The sequence below is a fragment of the Vespa crabro genome, chromosome 4 (genome assembly GCF_910589235.1).
Source record: "Vespa crabro chromosome 4, iyVesCrab1.2, whole genome shotgun sequence".
Classification (NCBI taxonomy): Eukaryota; Metazoa; Arthropoda; class Insecta; order Hymenoptera; family Vespidae; genus Vespa; species Vespa crabro.
The window spans coordinates 10,221,937-10,242,463 of NC_060958.1; the positions used below are offsets into that span (position 1 = coordinate 10,221,937).

A 20,527-nucleotide genomic window follows, 5' to 3' on the forward strand; every position below is an offset into this window, starting at 1 on the left:
TTTTGAACGTCTCGATAATACCGTCTAACAACCTCAAAATTCCAACCCGAGTACTATACTTTGATGATACTTGACATCTACTTCTCTCTCTCTCTCTCTCTCTCTCTCTCTCTCTCTCTCTCTCTCTCTCTCTCTCTCTCTCTCTCTCTATTCTCGAGAGAGAGAGAGAGAGAGAGAATACTCAAACGCATCTTCAAAATACCATACGCGAAATTTCCATCAACAGAGAATTAATATTCTACGATGAAACAATCTCATCGAAAGAAATTAAAAGTCACGATCATCGAATTCACCGTGTTCATGACGTTACAGGAAAGAGAGGAAGGAAAAAAAAAGAAAAAGAAAAAGAAAAAAAAAACAGAAGAAGAAAAAAATTCGATACACTTCTCCGTGCGGATAAATTTAAGATAAAAAAGAAATGCACATAAAAAATATATGAAATACGAGCAACGAATCGTTGCAATCGTTATTATCCCTTTTTCCAATCTCAAAATATTCGAGTTTCAACGTCGAATACGAAAGAAAGCGAACGAGTCTCTATGGAATTGTCGTCTGGAAGACATCGATATGCAAAGTTTCGAGTTCCGAAGTACTACTCGATTCAAATGTTTCACGGTCTTCGAAGTCTCGTGCGATTCATAAATCGGTAATGCGAATTTGAACGCGGGTAGAATGCTTTCCCCCCCCCCCCCTCTCTCTCTCTCCCTCTATCTCTCTTTCTCCCTTGACCTTCTTTTGCTCGATTTTTGCTGTTAGAATGACGTGTGTCTGAAGGTTGGATCTTTAAGCGCATATAAGATAGAAACTGGCAAACGTGCCTTGGTGAAGATCAAGTAGTTGGCTCGTGTCGAGCTACGATCACCGAAAGTGGAATAAGTAGACAAGAGAGAGAGAGAGAGAGAGAAAGAGAGATAGTTGAACGCGTAACGCGAAACGCGGCCGATCTCCAGTGCTTTCACACGCCCCATTTTCCGGCTGAAGCTCTGGCTCACGTACGTTTACTCTGTACCGCGAATATAGATCGCCGAGTGGAATCGAATGGTCGGCCGTCTCGATGGAAATCGAAATTTATGGTCGCACTGTCTATCCCTCTCAGCTCTCACTGTTCACAGAATTCAAGGATGCGCATATCGAACCACAAAAATCCTATCGAAGCGCCGCGTCTCGAATGCGAGAGCTTTTTCACTTTTTTTCTTTTTTTATTTTTTTTTTTTTTTTTTTTTTTATTTTTTTTTTCTTTCACGATTCGAAACAATACAAAGAGAATAGTGATACATTTAAACATTACGAATTCACATAGAGAATTTTCATCATCAAAGACTACCGACGATCGTATAAATGCTAACCGATTTAATATGTTTCTCCATCATTCGCGATTTCTATTATTCAGAGATATTCGAAATTGTAATCGTAGAAACTAAGAACATAGACTATAGATTAGACTACAGATAGATTCGTAAATATATTTACATAAATATATATTTAATATGTATATGGGTTATATGAAATCATTGAAAATTCACGATAATTATTCGAACGTAGAGAGGATTATAAAAAGCGACAAGAGAAAGGATCTCTGCTAGGAGACAAGTTTTTTTTTTTTTTCTTTTTTTTTTTTTTTTTTATTTAACGATCTCATACTCGATTTTTTCCTTGTCCTTTACGAGAAAAAGAGATACTTATCAAAAGAATAATGTAACTAACGTAATATCTTCGTGCACGTTTACGACGATTATGCGCCTAAGCGAGCACGTAATTAGTTCGTCGGTAGAGTACCGGAAGGAAGCTCGAAGGAAGATCATTAGCCGCACTTAATGCGCCGAAACAACTACTTTCGGAAGTGCCATTAATTTCGGGAAGCGCACGATCTCCTTCGGTGCGCTCTTTCTCTCGCGCGTATCAACGGGCGCGAACAAGAATGCCAGGATTGTATATTATGGGACACGAAACGAACGTTTCGAAATGCGCTAAGGAAACGACCAAGAGATAGATAGATAGATAGAGAGAGAAATAGAGAGAGAGAGAGAGAGAGAGAGAGAGAGAGAAAACGACAATACAAGGTATAGATTCTATTCGCTATAAGTAACACACAGCAAAGATTTCATTACAGATATGAGAAAATGAGACTGACATCGCAAAACAATGGCAATAACAGCGGCCAATCTATCCATCTTTTTCTCTCTCTCTCTCTCTCTCTCTCTCTTTTTCTTTTCTTCTTTTCTTCTTACTTACGTAGAAATTCGAGCGTGTAAAAGCACACGTATTTTACTTTCCATTAATGTCCATTCGAAAAAGAAAGCGACGCTTCAACGACGGCCATTGATAATATCCTAGCATTAAATCCCAACGGAGAAATTATGATCAGGTCTTTTAATTTAATCGTTCAAACGAACTATGTAATTACAATGATATGTTAATATTAAATCGAGTAAATAAGTACATGCATATGCATGTATGTACTTATATCATTTTATCATTTTATCTCTATTATAATGTATAATAATCGTGGATAATTCTTATAAGCTATCTTTAGGACATTACGTTGGTAATACGCCCCTAAAATGACATAAGCGATCGAACTTCCATAATTCGAAATATCTCGAAAGTTTTGTTATCGAAAGAGTTTTCCTGAGTTAGACAGCCGTGGAAAAAAGTAGTATGTAACATTTACGTAACATATAAAATGTATTTTACATATCGTTTCCAAAGTTTCGAGACACATAAAAGAAAGAGAGAGAGAGATAGAGAGAGAGAGAGAGAGAGAGAGAGAGAGAGAAAGAGAGAAAAAAAAAGAAGAAAATAGAAAAAGAAAAGAAAAGAAAAGAAAAAGCTTCAGATTTTTCTTCGTCCTATGAAAAAGTTCGAGCAAAGAAATATGTTATGGCTACTTGTCGAAAAATTGTCACGACTGCGCATGGTCGATCGAAATATATCTATATCGTATAATATTTACGGTGATCTTTTTTCTAAAAAAAAAAAAAAAAAAAAAACTATTATAACATAGAGAGAGAGAGAGAGAGAGAGAGAGAAAAAATGTATAGAATATGTCACGCGATATTCTCTACTCTTTATATTTTTACACAAGAGCAGGTACGTTGAAACATCGTTTGCCAGACGCAATCATTACTGGCACGTTGAACTATCGACCTATCCGCGTGCCGATCAACGATAATTCATGTTAAAAAAGCATTTTATTAAGGCCGAACAAGTTTAAAACAATCGGCGTTCGTGTGATACGTTAAACAGCGAAGTGGGTTAATGTAAGAAGTAGGTAATTGGGTATCGATAAACGAATAATTATCCGACGCGGATTTTAAGTTTAAACAATGTCGCTTTGATTTTTATTGCGTTTAGATATAGACGTGCAAAAATCTCTTCGTCATTTCTTAACTCTCTCTCTCTCTCTCTCTCTCTAGAGCTCTTTTGCTCATTTTTCCTTAATAATCGACAATTGCGCATCAAGTGGTTACGCGTACGGTAACAACGATAAGAACGTATAAAAAGGCAACCAGGAGCTCGTTAACTTTCTCAAGTAAAGAAGCACGCTTTCACGCGCGAGATTCGTTCCGATGCGAGTCACGTTATTTTATGCGATTATGCCTTGCTCTTTCTAATGGACATCGAACTTTAAAAACGACGGTTAAAATACGTAATATAGCTTAGTAAGTACGATGACCGATTCGATCTAGAATAAATGATCGATACGATTCTTTTCCTTGCCAATAGAAAATGAAATCTTCAATTATGAAACGAACAATGTATATCAATGTAGGTATTCTATATAAGTCCTAGGTTAAATGGACAATATGAATTTCATGGAATCGTTTAAACGATCTCCTGCATTTAAATGAACTTACTTCTTAGAAAGAATAAAACGAAGATAACGTGAACGAGTTATATGTTTCCGCGTAACATAATTTAATGTTAATCATCCTATTCTATGTAATATATAATATTTAATGAAATAAGTTCGATTTCGATTTTCTTTTTTCACGATATATTCTTGGACGTACCTAACTACGAAATAAAACTTTGATGGATGTTACGATGGACGTAATACTGGTAGTGATCGATGCTTCAAGAGAATTGCCAATTTTAATCAACGATCTAGCTAACGAAACGGCGTTCGCTCGACGTCAGCGAACATCGTTGGTTCGAACTAACTCCGATGGCTGTTTCTGACACAAATTCGAATGCTTTATAAGCCGTGCGCGTTGTATATCTATCCGACACGCCCAAATACACGTGTTGGATCTGCAAATGTGCACGTACGACGAACGATGCGTATATACAAACGTGCGACGTTCCATGTTCAGCCAAGCGTAGAACGAGAGTTAAGCTTCGTTAAAGACTACCCCTCTTTCGATCGATAAAAAATATTGATTCTCGTAGGACACGCTGACTAGAGTTACTCTTTTTGAACGTACATATACATATATATATATATATATGTATATATGTAATATAGAGATAAAGAGTTGTTTGGCTCGATGAAAGCTCGTTAATGTTTCTACTCTTTCGTTCTCGCGTCACATCAAATTACACGCGTCTTTTAATCTGAAATTCCACCAAGAGACAATAACCGAGCTGAATGGCTATTAAATGACATTTTATCTTTTTTCTTTTTCCCCCTCCCTCCCTCCGTTTTTTTTCCGTTCGAGGAAGAGATTACAGAGAGTTCGTATAAAATCGTTAACGAGTCGCATTAGTCGCTCCGGTGACCCTAAATATTATACGTTTAAATAAAACGGAAGGTAGTACCAATCACGAACGATTTAAGCTATTTTAACGTTGCACTTTTTCTCGTTATTTCAACCTCTAACAAATTAAATCGCCGTAAAGAAGTGAAGGTAATCGTAAGAAAAGTAAACGAAATTAATGTGAAATCTTGGGTATTTCTTGAGGTAGTAAAAGAAATACAAAGAGAGAAAAAGAAAAAAAAAAAAGAAGAATAACAAAAAAGAAAAGATAAAGATAAAGACAATTTGAAATAAATTAAATGCGCGTTATTGATAAGACCGATATTATTGCTCTATCCATCGATCAATTCTATCGGGAACAGCTTGTACATTTAATCCTTTGTTTCAAGAAAATTTCAAAATGACGTCTATTACTTTCGTCAAAATGACCAATACAATTTTGAGATAGCTCGAAGATTTTCGAGAATATTGCGAAGAAGAAATTCGCCGTCTTCATCCTTTTCGTCGTTCTCGGGTTAAGAATTTTGTTTCTTTTCTTTCTTTTTTTCTTTCTTCGAAGGAAAAAAAGAAAAAAAAAAAAAAGAAAGAAAGAAAAAAGAACAGAAAAAAAAAAAAAAGAAAAGCCGATGAAAAATGCTGCGGTCAGTTCCTATCGTCGATACGAGGAAAATTGGGACGAACGACTGAATCGAGAACGTGCCAGAGCAAAACTCAATCTATCCTTCGTTGGAAACTCGAAAAGGAGGACGAAAAGTTCCTCTCCTCCGTTGAGGAACTTCGACGACGTCGAACGTCATCGTTAGGATAGTTGGCGAAAACAAACGTAGTAGTAAGAAGAGAGAAGTTCGATATATCATCGTCTCGACGGAACTTTCGATTTCGCTGAGGTACGGGAAACTCGAAAGCTATCGAGGATCGTTATACCTACCATGTTTAATCCCCCTTTCCTCGAGAGAGAGAGAGACAGAGAGAGAGAGAGAGCTTACACGAATAAACCATCTTGAAAGGGATATAACGAAGGCGGCGAAGAAAACATACGACGTAAGAGAGACGACGACGTAGCAAACGAATAGGGGAATTCCTTCGAGAATTCCGTTTTAAAATGTAAGCTGCCTTACTTCTCCAACGTTCGCGAAATAATCCAACCTTTCTATCTTTCAGCGCGGTCTTAAAGGAGAAACTATGATATCTTGGAACGAACGAACGAACGAACGAACGAACGAATAAAAAGGATTAAACGAAAAGAAAAGAAAAGAAATAGAAGAAGAAGAAGAAAAAAAGAAAAAAAGTTCGTTCAAATCGAACGGGGAGAGAAAATGTGATAATTTTTTTTTTTTTTTTCTACATTATTTCGACATTGTTACGAATGGGTAAATAAGAAGAAAAGCTTAAAAAAGTATAATAATGATAAGAAAAAAATCTTTAAGATCGTTTCAATTCGATATTATATAACTCGAACTTTCGATATTATCCGATATAATTCACGGTTTTATTATTATTACGAGTTCGATTAATATTACGTATATGATAACTAGTACGTTCGTGTTAAAGAGAATACGCGATTAATAGCAGCTTGCTTTTACATTTAAATATTATCAAAGCACGTATCGATTCGAAATCAAACATAATATGAAAGAAAAGCGATAAAACGAATGAATGGCAATTGAACGATCTCAATTGGAGTCGACTGAAAACTCGAATTCTCTAGAAACAAATAAATATAACGAGTAAACAACGAAAAAGAATCATTTCTGGTATCGTTTCTAACATCGATCTATTTCCGTAAGGTACATTAATATTATGTCAAATTTATATTATAATCAGGATAATCCGACACTGGCCATTAGCCCACAAGCTCTCGTATTAATTGCTTTATCCGGATGTAAACGTGAAATGGTAACGGAAGACCATTCCTGCGAGAACACGATAAACACTTGGAAAGCAACACCTACAAAGCGGCAACGGCAACGGCAACGGCAACAGGAACAGCAACATCAGCAGCAACAGCAACAGCAGCAGTCTGGCTTACGATAATGATATTTTATCGGACGAACACGGTGATTATCGATTCCACGTATGCTGTTCGACTCTATCTCACCGCTAACAAATATCTATCTCATCACGTTGGTTCATTCGCGTCTACATAAGTAGAAATTCCACGGAGAAATCTGGGACAAATTTATCGTGCATTGAAATCGTGTAACGTTCTACCGTAATAAAGGAAATATTTGACTAACTGACTGACTAACTCACTAACTGTCTGACCGACTGACTGACTGACTGACTGACTAACTGCATAGCTGGTTGGCTGATCGAATGGTTCGGCTAGATTCTGTTCCGATCGAGTTTCCGATCGAGAAGCGCGTGTAATCGTTTGGACAGCTCACCTCTATAAACTACAGTTTCAACGTTTGTCGCTTTCGATAGTTCTATTAACTTGTTACATCTACCGTTTCATATAACACATAGATATGAACGTGAATAATACATTGATAACCAAACGATTCCATTGATTTTTCTATTAACTATCTCTAAAAAGTGAAATAAACAAGGAATCTAAACTAGTAAGATATATTTATTGAACTCCTAATGGAATGATGATGGAAAAGTTTCTAAAACGTTGTATAAAATTAATTCATGATTTCATTAATGAAAATAGTAAGAATTTTCTATGTCCCTCTTAGGGGTACGTTCTCGTCTATATATTTATCGGTCTTCATTATCTGTAAGAAGATCGAGAACGAAATGTAGTCGGGAGTTTTGCGTGGTGTAAATAAAAGACAAAAGAGAAGAAAAAAAAAGAAAGAAAGAAAGAAAGAAAGAAAAAATAACGAAAAGGAAAAGATTCTAAATCGACTTATTTTCGTGGAAGAAAAGGACGAAATCGAGAAAGTAAAGGGAACGGTCCTACACCGTACTCGAAACAAAAATAGTAAAAGTAGTGCCGTCGATTTTGTAGTTCGAAACACGAAAAGGAAAGACTGTTCCACTGTTTTACGACCAATCTTCTAAAACAATAAAATCAGGAAGAAACAACAGAGAAAGAAAGAAAGAAAGAAAGAAAGAAAGAAAGAAAGAAAGAGAAAGAGACAGGGCCACAGAGAAAATCGTCTTACGTTCTTCCATAGATAATTCAACGAGTCCTTGGGTAACTCTAGAGACGAGCATGAGTTTCTCTTGTTCCTTTCCACTTTTTTCTCTTTCATTTCTTCTCTTTCATTCCTTCTCTTCTCGTTCTTTTGAAAAACTATGGGGTAACGGTGCGAAATAAAATTTTCGTTGGAATGCCGCAGAGATAGTAATTCTTCGACGAACGAGCTACGCCGTTTGAAAACGATTCGACTTGGGCGCCCCTTTCCTTCTCTCTCTCTCTTTCTCTCTTTCTCGATCTCATTGCCTATGCGAGTCAGTGGGTTCTCCTAGAAATTGATATGCAGAGAGAGAGAAAGAGAGAGAGAAAGAGAGAGAGAGAGAGAGAGAGAGAGAGAGAGAGAGAGCGAGAGACAGCACCTTTTAACCGTGTGCCATTACCTCTCTCTTCCCATCCTCTTCATACTACTTCTCCACAGTCATCGAATCGTAATTCTCGACACGATAGGAAATCGACACGCTCTCGAATAATTTATGTACGTATACATATAGACACGAAGATATCTCTCGAAGCTAATAGTATACGTAGACGTTTAAAGAGCAACGATTACGATAAAACTGCTCGTAAAGACGAACGATCACCGCTCGATATCAGCGAGAAACATAGTCGTATTTCTGTTTTACTGGTTCGCGATTATTGGTAATCGATGATGGTCGTCATTTAATTCGTTGGATTTTGCGCAGAAAACAAATCCAAAGAGAAGTTCGCCGTTATAAGGAGAGAAAAATGAAGAGGTTAAAGAAAAGAAAAAGACAAATAATAAAAAAATAAACGTTATTATGATCGAACAATGAATGATAAACCTTGAAGTAATAACGCTCGAAGGAACGTTATGATTTATACCGTGCAAATTGTCGAGCACGTGACTAAATTCTCCATATCTTGTTCCGAAAACGGGGATCACAGTCAAAAATTATGCCGTACCTGAAACAAAAAGAATAATTTTCTTTTTAATCCATTTACTTAAACGTATTTTATTACGATTAAGTAATAATATCATGGACGTTTCAATAATGAAATAACGATTAATTTTTTTTTTTTTTTTTTATCTATGAACTACCTATTCGCAATAAAAAAAAAATTGTTTAAAATCCAATATTATTTTAAAATCGTGTGATATTAATATATTACTAATCGTAGATCTCTTTAACTTCGAAGAAATCAAAACCCTCGAAGAAAGAGCAAAATCAGCGGTCAGTTTATTTCGATCTCGAAGGGTCTGTTATAGACAGGAAGGAATATATACATCCAAAATGAGAACGAATTATGACGGATCGTTCAAGTTTTTGACGCGTACAAAATTATCTTTTACGAATTATATTCTTAAAAAAAGAAATGACAAAAGATATTGGCTTCACTTATCAATTTTCTGAGCGAAGCTCAAAATTATCAACGAATATACGAAAGTTCATAATAACATGCATTAAGCAATCATTATAGATGAAAATTTTCAAAAATAGTATTCCATTATTTGTGGAGTTTAATATTAAGAACTAAAAGTGGTTTTATCCTAATTACTATTACTATTGTCTGTGTGTGTGTGTGTGTGTGTGTTGTACGTGTGCAAGATTGTACATGTATTTCTCGTTGAGAAAGAAAATAAATCTCACTTAATTTCTTATTGGCTACATTCCAGAAAGTAACATGAAAGAAATAACGTTTAAAAGTATCGGAGAAAAATTATCGGCTATTATGAATCCACATTCCTCTCGACTCTTCTATTTTCCATTCTCTCTTTTAATCTTATTATTTTTATTTTCTTTTTTTTTTATTTTTAAGTTTTATATATAAAACTTCATAAAAGAAAAAGGAAGGAATAAAAGAAGAATGAATCGCGTTCGCACTATCAAGACTCAAAGTAAAAATTTACGATCTTCCTCAGTTACAGATTGTCTACGATAATAGTATGGACTATAAAAAAAAAAAAAAAAAAAAAAAAAAAGAAAAAAAACTTTTCAGTAAGCGGAAGTATAATAGCGTGAGATGCGATTTATCAAGGACAAGACACCATTCTATTTCTTTTCTACCAACCCTGCTTCTCTTTCGTAAAGAGAGAAAGGGAGAGTCTACTATAGAGAAAGAAATGAAATTAACGACTGAAAATAGATAAGACTCTTATCTCTCTCTCTCTCTCTCTCTTTCTCTCTCCCATCTCTCTCTCTTTTTTAAGAGTACCATAAAACAAGCGTAAGTTCTAAGAAGCGTCGAATCTTTAATAAGATTCTATCAAGCCATGATAAAAACTAAAACGTTCCTTTTCGGAAATGTCGAAATTGCGAGAACATCGATGAATCCCGAAGAAAATTATTTCATCGTGAAGAAATGATAGAAAAACCACCCTTTGCCATCGTAAAAATTTGATATCTATATAACATATGTAGAGACAATTTCTACGAACGATACTAAGGAAGGAAGAAACTACGTTAGGATAGACGACTGTAAAATCGATGTCGTAAGGAATGTACGCGTCTAAAATTCAATTCACGAATTTATCCTGCAAAAATATGCTCGGCACCCTTTTACTATGAAGAGTAGGGAGAAGAATCGTTATATTTTCTTCTTTCTTTCTTTCGTTTTTTTTTTTTTTTGTTTTGTTTCCATGGCATCTCCAAAATGGATGATCTACTTACGTATATATCGCATAACTTTATCATGATTTACGCATCACTTTAGGTCACACAGGGTAATCATATGACGCACGAGCGCCAGGCTTTCTCCGCTATTGTCGAGAAACGAAGAGGGTGGAATGCGTGAGGCACGTACACAAACGCGTTCAGAATTTTTTATCGTTGTTCCCCCTCTTCCTATCTCTTTCTCTCTTTCTCTCTCTCTCTCTCTCTCTCTCTCTCTCTCTCTCTCTCATTCATTTCTTAACTTCTAAACGCAAGAACGTACATCCAACGAGTTTGAAACGCGTTTATCGGGTTTAGAAGCGAAGAAGAAGAGTCACCGCAGATCGTTTCTCTCAACAACTATATTACATTCCATTAGGATAACTTTCAACTGTCCACGGCTTGTTTCTCATCAAACTGTTAATAAATGTTATATCGTGATAACGGACTTTATAATAAAATTACGTCAAAGACAATTAGGCAACAGTATGCTATAGATAGATTAAATCGCGTGACAAAATTCGCGGTAAGAGAAATATTCTGGCTCTCGCATATGCTCGTTACTTTTCTTCCAAAATTCCCTTTGAAAAATTGACAATCGATCGCGTTTCATATTCCAAGTGACTTTTGAAAGGTCCTTTGCAAAGAAATAGAATAGAAATTCCCCGATCGAAAAGACAAATTCGAATCGTGAAGGTGGTACTAACACTTAGAGATAATAAAAAGTCGGTATTTCATATGAATCACGTACTTCATTTCTCGCTTTTATTATCGAAATCGATATCTCCGTAAGAGGATAAAAATAAGATCGATTTTTCATCTACTTATCATTGAAAAAGTATGAGTAAAAAAAAAAAAAGAAAGAAAGAAAAAAAAGAAAGAGATAGAAAATAGAAACGATCGAGGGAGAAAAATAAAAGAGATAAAAGGGTGATAGACGTGAAAAATCGACAAAAATGTGTCTCTGTATATCTTCCCAAGGTAGTATACATAAAGAAACGCGTTTCATACTATGAGCATGGCATGATTCGTAGGACTTCTCTCTCTCACTCTCTCTCTCTCTCTCTCTCTCTCTCTGTCTCTCTCTCTCTCCAGCCCTTTGATTTTCCAGCCCGGAGGGTTTGATCGTGAGCCGGCTACAAACAGGATCTGATTAGACGAACGAGTGATCGATCGATCCGAATTCTGAATCAGAAATTCGTGGTTGGTAACGCGTTGCTCTTTCTCCTCTCTCTCTCTCTCTCTCTCTCTCTCTCTCTCTAGAGATCTCTCTAGAAAGAGAGAGAGAGAGAGAGAGAGAGAGATTTTCTATCCTTTTCGCTTAAGTACTCAAACACGTATTCGCATAGAAGAGAAAGACGAGAGAAATAGGAAAATCATCTCTATTGACTTTGACAAATACAACAAGATAGACGAAGATAGAGCAAGAAAAAGAGTAGTGAGAGAGAGAGAGAGAGAGAGAGAGAGAGAGAGAGAGAGAAGCAAAATTCCGTTGATGGAAGTGAGTACGCACCACCAGAGACACCTCATTAGCCTACATCAGAGTTTAGGGTACCAATTAGCATAGCTGTGAGTCTTCGTTAGACCAAAGACTTGTGTCTACTTCCTCGTTCTGCTTCTTGGAAACATACCGATCTATAGGACGTGTACGTAAGTACGTAAGTGATACCATATACACACTACACACATGGGGATTACATGGAGGCAATGGCCGCCTACTCTCTGTTCTCGAACATTGATAGATCACAACTTCCAAAGAGAATTTCGACAGCTGCGCGGAAACCGCTTTCATTGGAAGATAACCGAACGCTATCCGACCGATCGATATGTTAAAATTGAGTCTACGTCGTTATCGACGTTGGATTAGGAAAGAGACAGAAGTGGAGGGGACTAGTGGTAATGGTGTAGTGATGGTATACCCAACGAAGGGTAGCACAAGCCTTTAGGGCTGTTTCAGGATTTGGAGACATATCGATTTTGTCTCCGCGATACCAGACGCGTTTTTGTCGTATCGTTCACGACGCCTCACGAATGCCCACGTAATATTCAGAATTTTCATTCGTTTCTTCTTACTGTTTTCTTTTTATTTTCTTTTTTTTCTTTCTTTCTTCCTTTTCTTTTTTCTTTTTTCTTTAATTTCTCTATTCTATTCGTCTCTTTTGTATTCGTGACAAAATGAATGAAAATGAAATAATATCGAGACAGACGGATGATTGAATGTGATGATCTTGCTTTTTCTTCGATCTTTCGGGAAAAAAAAAAAAAAAAAAAAGAAAGGAAAAGTTCTTTCGATACAAATTATAACGATGACCTTGGAAATGCAACAAACGTCAATTTTTCGAGCATTACTTCGAACTTCAATGAACGTTGACCTTTTTTTTTCCCTTCGTGTCACGCGAGTCTTACGTTGTATTTAAGAATTATAATTTGAGTATCGTGCAAAAAGCTTTATGGGGCTTTTCAACAATGTACGTACGAGCACGCAAATGACGCTCGTCTTCGGTTCTTTCGTGTCAGAAATAATACGATAATTGTCGCTGGGGGAGGGAAGGGGGAGAGGGGGGAGGGTTACAACTATTTTTTAAGGGACGATAATGCGTCAGAGAAATATACGAAGGTATATAAGGGGCACGATTGTTATCAAGGGTGCCCATACAAAACGTTAATTAAAATCTACTCGAGATTTCGTGCATTCTCCTCCCTTCCCCCCCCCTTTTCTCTCTCTCTCTCTCTCTCTCTTTCTCTTCGATTGTTTTGCGTACGATAAAAGAAGAGTACCTATGGAGCTTCTTCAACAAGAACCACTCATCCGAGAGTACTCAGTACGAAGAGAAGGCCACAGGAGAGAAAGAAAATAAGCAAAAGGGAACGTATCGTTGATTTGAATGAAGGCTCCTCAGGTTTACGTAATGTGCCTGCGTCATCGTCATTAAAAACGATACGAGTATACAATGTGAAGAACATATGAGACTCGATAAAGAAACACCTGCGATAAAATTTATTTTGAAATGAAAAGAATCGAAACAATAAAATAAAAAGATAAAAATAAAAAGGAAAAGAGAAAATGACAGAAGAAGGGGGGAAAAAAGAAAAAGTCAAAGAAAAAAATTATTTCACAGATATAGAGAGATTCGTAAAACGAAATAAGCTTTTATAAAAGTTCTTCCGTAATTTTTATTATCGGCCTTATCGAAAATAAAGTCCTCTGTTTCTCGTAACATTGGCATATGATAGATACATCAGATGGATAATGACGACTCAAGAAAGAAAGAGAGAGAGAGAGAGAGAGAGAGAGAGAGAGAGAGAGAAAGAGAGAGGGAGAATGGAGAATGGAGAATAAACCGTAAGAAAATGCGAGACAAAAGTTGCAACGACGCTCACGCGCACCTCGCACAAGAATAAAGTTAGCGTACGAAATACTATTTGCACAAGAAGCGGTAAACTCGAAACTCTTGGCCGGAAAGTTTCTCAGGTAACTTCCCGAGTTGTAAAATCAAGGGGCGCACCATGTTCCTTCCATCTCTTTCCCTTTATCTTTATCTCTATCTCTCTCTCAGTCTCTCTCTCTCTGTCTATCTGTCTCTCTCTGTCTTGTATCTTCCTTAACTTCTTACTCTTCTCTTTCCTTCTCACCAAAGAAACGAAGAGATCGCGAGGGACGAATATCGTCGACAGAATCGAAGTATCGTAAAAGGAACGCGCTTATCGCCAATTTCATCGTGCAATTTCTTCGAACACGAAAGCAAAATGTGTTGGTATCATTCTGTGCCAGCTGTTAGATTGCTACTGCTGCTGCTGCTGCTGCTGCTATTGCCACTACTACTACTACTACCACTACTACTACTACTACTATCTCACTATTTCTACTTTTTATTTAACTCCCATGCCGCCGCCGCCGTCACCACCTCCTCCTCCCACCGTCACCACCCTTCCTCCATCCCTCTTTTTTTTGTCCTTCAATCGAGAAAGATACACCTCCTGCGAACTTTTTATCTCATCGAAAACGTTCGATTTGCAATTGATATGGAATTTAGTCAAACACGAAACCTTTTGTTTTAACGAAAGACAACGTATGCGGGCTGTTTACTGATCGATAAAAGAGTTGTCATGCTTCAAAGCTTCGATCATGATGTGAAGAGGATACTTTGATTGACTCTATCGTTTAATATTAAATTTACGGATATCGATTGTTTATGTGTGTATATGTATATTTATATTTATTGAAACCCGTCATATTGTGACGGATACATTGAAATGGAAGATTTATTCATTACAACATTAGCTTATATCATTATATCAATCGAAGTTTTAACATAAATCGCTAAAGAAATAATATTTATATAGGAAATACGAATGATATTGATATGAAAAAATAATCAGATTATTTTTATTTCCATTCTAACTCTATGTCTTTCTTTCACACGTAAAAATATATTTAATTATTATAATATATAAAATTGTTTCTTCTAAACAATAAAAAACGTATCTATCTGTAGATCAATGAAATAGAATCGTATGTATTTTAATTCAATCAATTATTAAGTCGAATATAAAAGAATTCAAAGAAAGAAGGATAATTAAACATCGTAACTATATATCGACGACGTAATTGGTCAATTTATTCGTACGAATTACGTTCAAATGCTAATCGTCAAAGTTAATAGATATGACCTCGAGCATAAAGACAATAAACTCGTAATAATCGACAAGACAAGTTTATTCACCTATTCGCATCTCACTCATTAGTATTCCACGGGATTCATGCGAAAGAGAAAAATAAAGATCGGTGCCAAGGAAACCTGTTTCGCTTTTGTATACAGAAAGTTCAACGTTACGAGCGCATTGCGTAAGCAGCAAACCAAGTTAGGAATTAAATGATATCATGCATTCAATAATACATGACTATTAGCATGAGAAACATCATGGTCACTACCGGTATTATTTTTTGCTCATCTTTTACCATGGACAAAAAAAAAATCTTTGCATCGCTAAAAAATGAATTTCTCGCAAATTTAATAATACGATCGATAACAAGAAATAAAAAGTTTTATTAATGGAATCTATACTATGAATGAACTATAAGAAAACACATGAACGATGTTAAAGCGATTTTATTCTTAAATTTACCTATTTCTTACTCGTCTTTTCTAAAATATTAACATAATCGTATATGTAGACTTTAATAAAATTTTATTTCTATCTCCAAAAATATTCATAAATCAAACGTTAATGAGATTTTATTTCTATCACCTATTTGATACAATCAAAAATAATAATGCAATAAATAATAAAAATACTTGTTTTAATTATTCTCGTCTGCGTTCCATTTTCCGAATGAAATTGCGAATTTGTTTCATTATCAAAGTTTCGTTCAAAGTGCTTTTGTAATTATTAACAACATAAATATCCTTTGTACAATCGATAAGTTTGAGAGCAAAGAGACTCTCGTACTCGATTGAATCGAGAGCGAGAACACGTACGTGTAGACGATACCGAAAGGTAAATCATGATGTAAAGGAAAAAATTAGATTTCCTCTTAGAAAATCGTTTCCTGAATCTAGGGATTCGCTTTTGGCTAACGTTTCCGCTACGTCGGCCGGTTGGACGATTAATAGTTTAATTTAGCCTTCTCCTGACGCGGCGCTACCGACGATTACGCGCAAATATTTGCTAGAACCAACGGCAGCTCGATAGAAACGCGTCTACTTTCCTCTTCTACAGTTTCTCTCTCTCTCTCTCTCTCTCTCTCTCTCTATTTCTACTTCTAGTAGGTATAACTATTTCTCCTGCAAAGAGACGTTTGGATCGAGCTTTTGATAACAGTAAAAGCTTCGATCCGTACGATCGAACGTACGTTATAGGTCGAATTAATGGAAAGCCGCATCGGGACGCAAGGATCACCATTATTTTCGTCCTGCGTTAATCCGAGAAAATCCGTTCTACCGTTCAAATATTCGCTTTACCGTTAACTGCCGAGCCATTTGTTCATAAATATTTATGCTCCCAAAATCTCCTGAACCAAATGAGCCATACATCTCCCTCTCTCTCCTTCTCCATTTTTACATCCTGCATCCTGCACCACCATCTCTATACTCTTTTATCATGATGACATACTTTTTCATATTTTTTTTTTCCCCTCCGAACGTTTATGCAAAATTTTCTACGATATCGTAAAACTCTTCATATTGATATTACGATAAGCCGCATTTAATTGACTCCCTTATCTGACTTTTCGATCGGTCACTCGGAATCGCTAAAATTGCATCGACACCGATAACATCGTCGAGAAATAAATTTACAATTTTTAGTGAAAACTGCGTGAAGTTACCTGTTCTGATAATGTTCGTTGAAAAACAATGACATTCGAACAATTTTAATGGAAAAATCGAAAACCGAGGCTATCGCGCGCGTTAAGGAATTTTGTAGAATTGCAAAGCCAAAAAAAAAGAAATAATCGTCACACGTCTTTCAATTTCTTCTGTCAGATTGTCGCTTTCTCGATCAAATTCTTTTTTATTATTATTATTATTATTATTATTATTATTATTATTATTATTATTATTATTATTATTATTTTTATTATTATTATTATTATTATTATTATTATTATTATTATTATTATTATTATTATTATTATTAAAGATGAAATTTATGAGAAAGAAAAAAAGAAGGACGAAGAAACTTTCTGTGTAAGGATTATTCTCTCATATTGATCATCGTGTGCCATTTATTCTGTGCCAAGTAATCTGATTAAAGTTTCTCCTAAGAATCACTTTTGACGTATACGAGAGAAACGTTTATAGCAATTCAGAATGGATCATCGATTTGCGCGAAGAATCGTTCATATTGTTGTCACGAAGTGTTAACTACTATATACCGTTCTCGTCTTTCTGTGGCGTATTTCTATACGTACATACGTATATGTATATCGACAAGACGAATAATCCTAGATACGAGTGCTCTTCGTGATAGATGAGTCTGTCGTTAATAATAATGGCGTTTGCTTGTCGTTCGTACACTTCGTCGGACGACGCATTAAATCACTCACGTTCGTTCGTGAGCCGTATTTTTTACTTCAAAAAAAATTCCACTCTCTATTTTCCGTTCTCTTCCTTAATCAAAAAAAAAAAAAAAAAAAAAAAAAAAAAAAAAAAAAAGCGGAGGAAAGAAAGAAAGAAAGAAAGAAAGAAATCCTTTCTATCAATTATCATTGAATCGAAATCATCCTTATATTCGTCTTATCTCACGTTAGATTATAGACTTAGCATTGTCTTTTCGAAATAAACTGCACGCTATTAATCCGAAACGTTTCCCATGAAAACTATGGGAAACGATGAAAGGACGTTGATTCTATTAAGACTGTCTTCTACACTTGATCCTAAATAAAGATTCGGAGACATTGACAAAGATTAGATTTGTCCTTCTCCCTACTGAGAATGAAGAGAGAAGGACGAACGGTGATTCTTTAGCTTTCAGATGCAGATTTCATTGTAAACGATCGTTGAGTGATATCTAAAATGAAAGTTACCTTAGTAGTTATCAACCCGTTATAATTAATTCCTTTTAATGATAAAAGAAAATATCTCAGAAATTCTACAAATAAATAAAAAGAACGAACAGATAATATTTAATACGCGGAGTATATGACTGAACGTTTAAACTCTTTCCCTCTTTCTATTTCTTTCTCTCTTGCAATTTCCAGGCGCAAGGTGGTCCATTAAAGTGGAAAATTTCATCTCAGAATATATCAAGTGCCAACTTAATTGCGACACTTTATCATGAAAAAGAGTCACATTCTTTTCGTTACTCCGAATAAATTCTAACATTTCGTCGGAGTTATTTCTCGTCTCTCTTGCAACTTTCATGCTTCGATCAAGATATTTCGATCATGATTTTTATGAATTTAATTCTTACCATGCGATAGTAGGATATACGGTATACCAAGATTTATGACTGTGATTAAACCATTTTCTTGGTTTAATGATTGAACCATTAAATCTATAAAAAAAAAAAAAAGTCTATTGAATAATAATGAAATTGAGAGATATCAAATCACATATGTAAAAAAAAAAAAAAAAAGAAAAAACAAAGAAATAGAAATAAATCGATAAAATAAAACGATCCTCCTCCATTCGGCATAGCATCGATAATAGTTTTTCAAAACCACCGAAATATTTGTCTAAGCGTTTGAAAACTTTTCGGATCCGAGAGTAAAGATTCTTCTTAGTTACATAAAATGCCCTACCAAAATCCGCCCAAAACTTGCTAAAACTTAAAAGACAGAGAGTTTTAACTTGAATCGGAAGAATTCTTCAAAGTTTCACGAAGATATTTAAGTGCTTTCAGAAGAATCCGAGTAAAATGATTACACACAGATAGACCAGCATTTTGTCGAGAGTTTGTATGAAAAGAAATTTAATGGATAAAAAGAATGAAATCATTTCAAACAAATTTCTAATGTTTCTCTTGTTCGCATAATTTAATCGTAATACTGTGTTTCACCGATGACGCTTGTAGTATCTCGTCGTTCTTCTATCTTTCTCTCTCTTTTTCTCCCCCCCCTCTCTCTCTTTATCTATTCCGCACATTAATTAGCTCACGAACGCCTCTCACTTTCATATAGCTTTCATCTACGACCATTGACACATTTGCTTATATCCATATCTTGTATGTTGCCTCTCTTTCACCGACGCGTAACTTACTGTTCCGTGAATGTAACTTCCTCACGCAAGAATTACGCATATCAAAGAGTTGCAAATTAATTCGAGAGATGCAAAATGGAATCTTTCTTCGAACTCACAAAAAGAAATGGTAATATATCTTAGCAGTTTGTAGGGACGGCTTCGTAAAAAACAAAATGTTTTTTTCCAAAAAGAGATCGAGGGAGAGGGAGACGGTGTAGAGAGAGAGAGAGAGAGAGAGAGAGAGAGAGAGAGAGAGAGAGAGAGAGAGAGAGAGAGAGAGAGAGAGAGAGAGAGAGAGAGAGATGAAAAAAAATGTTGATAATTCTCCCGTTCCCGAAGCTTTTTCATTTGTTACCGAAAGAACTAGAAATAGGCGTGTCCCGATATATCCGCGATAGAAAAACTAGTGCGGTAATTTTTTGTGATCGGTCTCTTTTCCCAAATGGATCGTTCATTATCGTCGAGAAGAAGAGTTAAAGGTGGTGTAGCAATGATAGTGATAGTAATGGTGATGGTGGAGATGGTGGTGTTAGTGATAGTGATGGTGTCTCGATGGTGGCAGAGTAGAGGCGGAATAAAGTTCCGAATATGCATGGCCGTGCAATTCGTGCGGTCCCCAGAGGTGCAAAGTTGAACGGGTAAAAAGCAATGGGGAAAAAAAAAAACGATGGTAGAGATGAAGGGAAAAGGTAGCTAGAGAAAAAGCAAGCAAAGGGTGGGACTATGGATGGAGAGAAAGAGAAAGAGAAAGAGAGAGGGGGGGAGAGGGGGGGAGGACGTTCCGCCGTCGGCCATTCATTTTCATTCGGTGAATGCGTTACAGGAACGCAAAAGTTTTCCAAGCTCCCACAGAGACGATACGTAATCCCTCTACACTAGCGAAGACGACGAGGAAGAAAGGAAAAAAGAAGGTTGAGAAGCGAAAACTTGGAACTGTTTTCACGACCTAGAATTTTCCACGAGGTTAAGGTTACCCCCCAACATTATGAGAGATATAAATTGATCCTCGTTAAAATTTCGATTTTATATAAAGGTTAAATAATGAATTTCAATTGTATCCATTACTTATAAAATAAAATAAAAACTAAATTATTTAAACGTAAATTCAGTCACAATTTGTCAAATGCAGATTAATCAACTGGACAATGAAAATTTCGTTAACGTTATTCATAAAATCGCCAAGCGGTCTTCAAATAAGTTTGTAAAGCATGCTAATGTATAAATAGCATATATGTATCTCGGCACGATGCAGCGGCACGTTTAAAATATAATATGCTTACACGTATCATTAAATATGTAATCCGTATAACGGGATCGCAAAAATTTTCAACCAATTTTCCATCGCGATAACGCACCTTTCTGCAATAATATATAATATAT

At 35.8% G+C, this 20,527-nt stretch overlaps 1 protein-coding gene across 3 annotated transcripts in view; it reads right to left on the reverse strand.

Moving 5' to 3' along the window:
- Window positions 1–20,527, reverse strand: part of LOC124423619 (leishmanolysin-like peptidase) — a 257,493-nt gene that overhangs the window by 224,355 nt on the left and 12,611 nt on the right. Inside the window, exons 2-3 of one of the 3 annotated variants that reach the window (XM_046961551.1) lie at window positions 18,378–18,461; window positions 8,695–8,775 (exon numbers count right to left, since the gene is read on the reverse strand). The exons of 1 other annotated variant lie outside the window; for it this stretch is intronic. In XM_046961551.1, coding sequence (XP_046817507.1) covers window positions 8,695–8,730 — 36 coding nt within the window. In that variant the 5' untranslated portion in view covers window positions 8,731–8,775; window positions 18,378–18,461. The remainder of the gene's footprint in view (window positions 1–8,694; window positions 8,776–18,377; window positions 18,462–20,527) is intronic. One more of the 3 variants, XM_046961550.1, reaches the window with a different exon arrangement.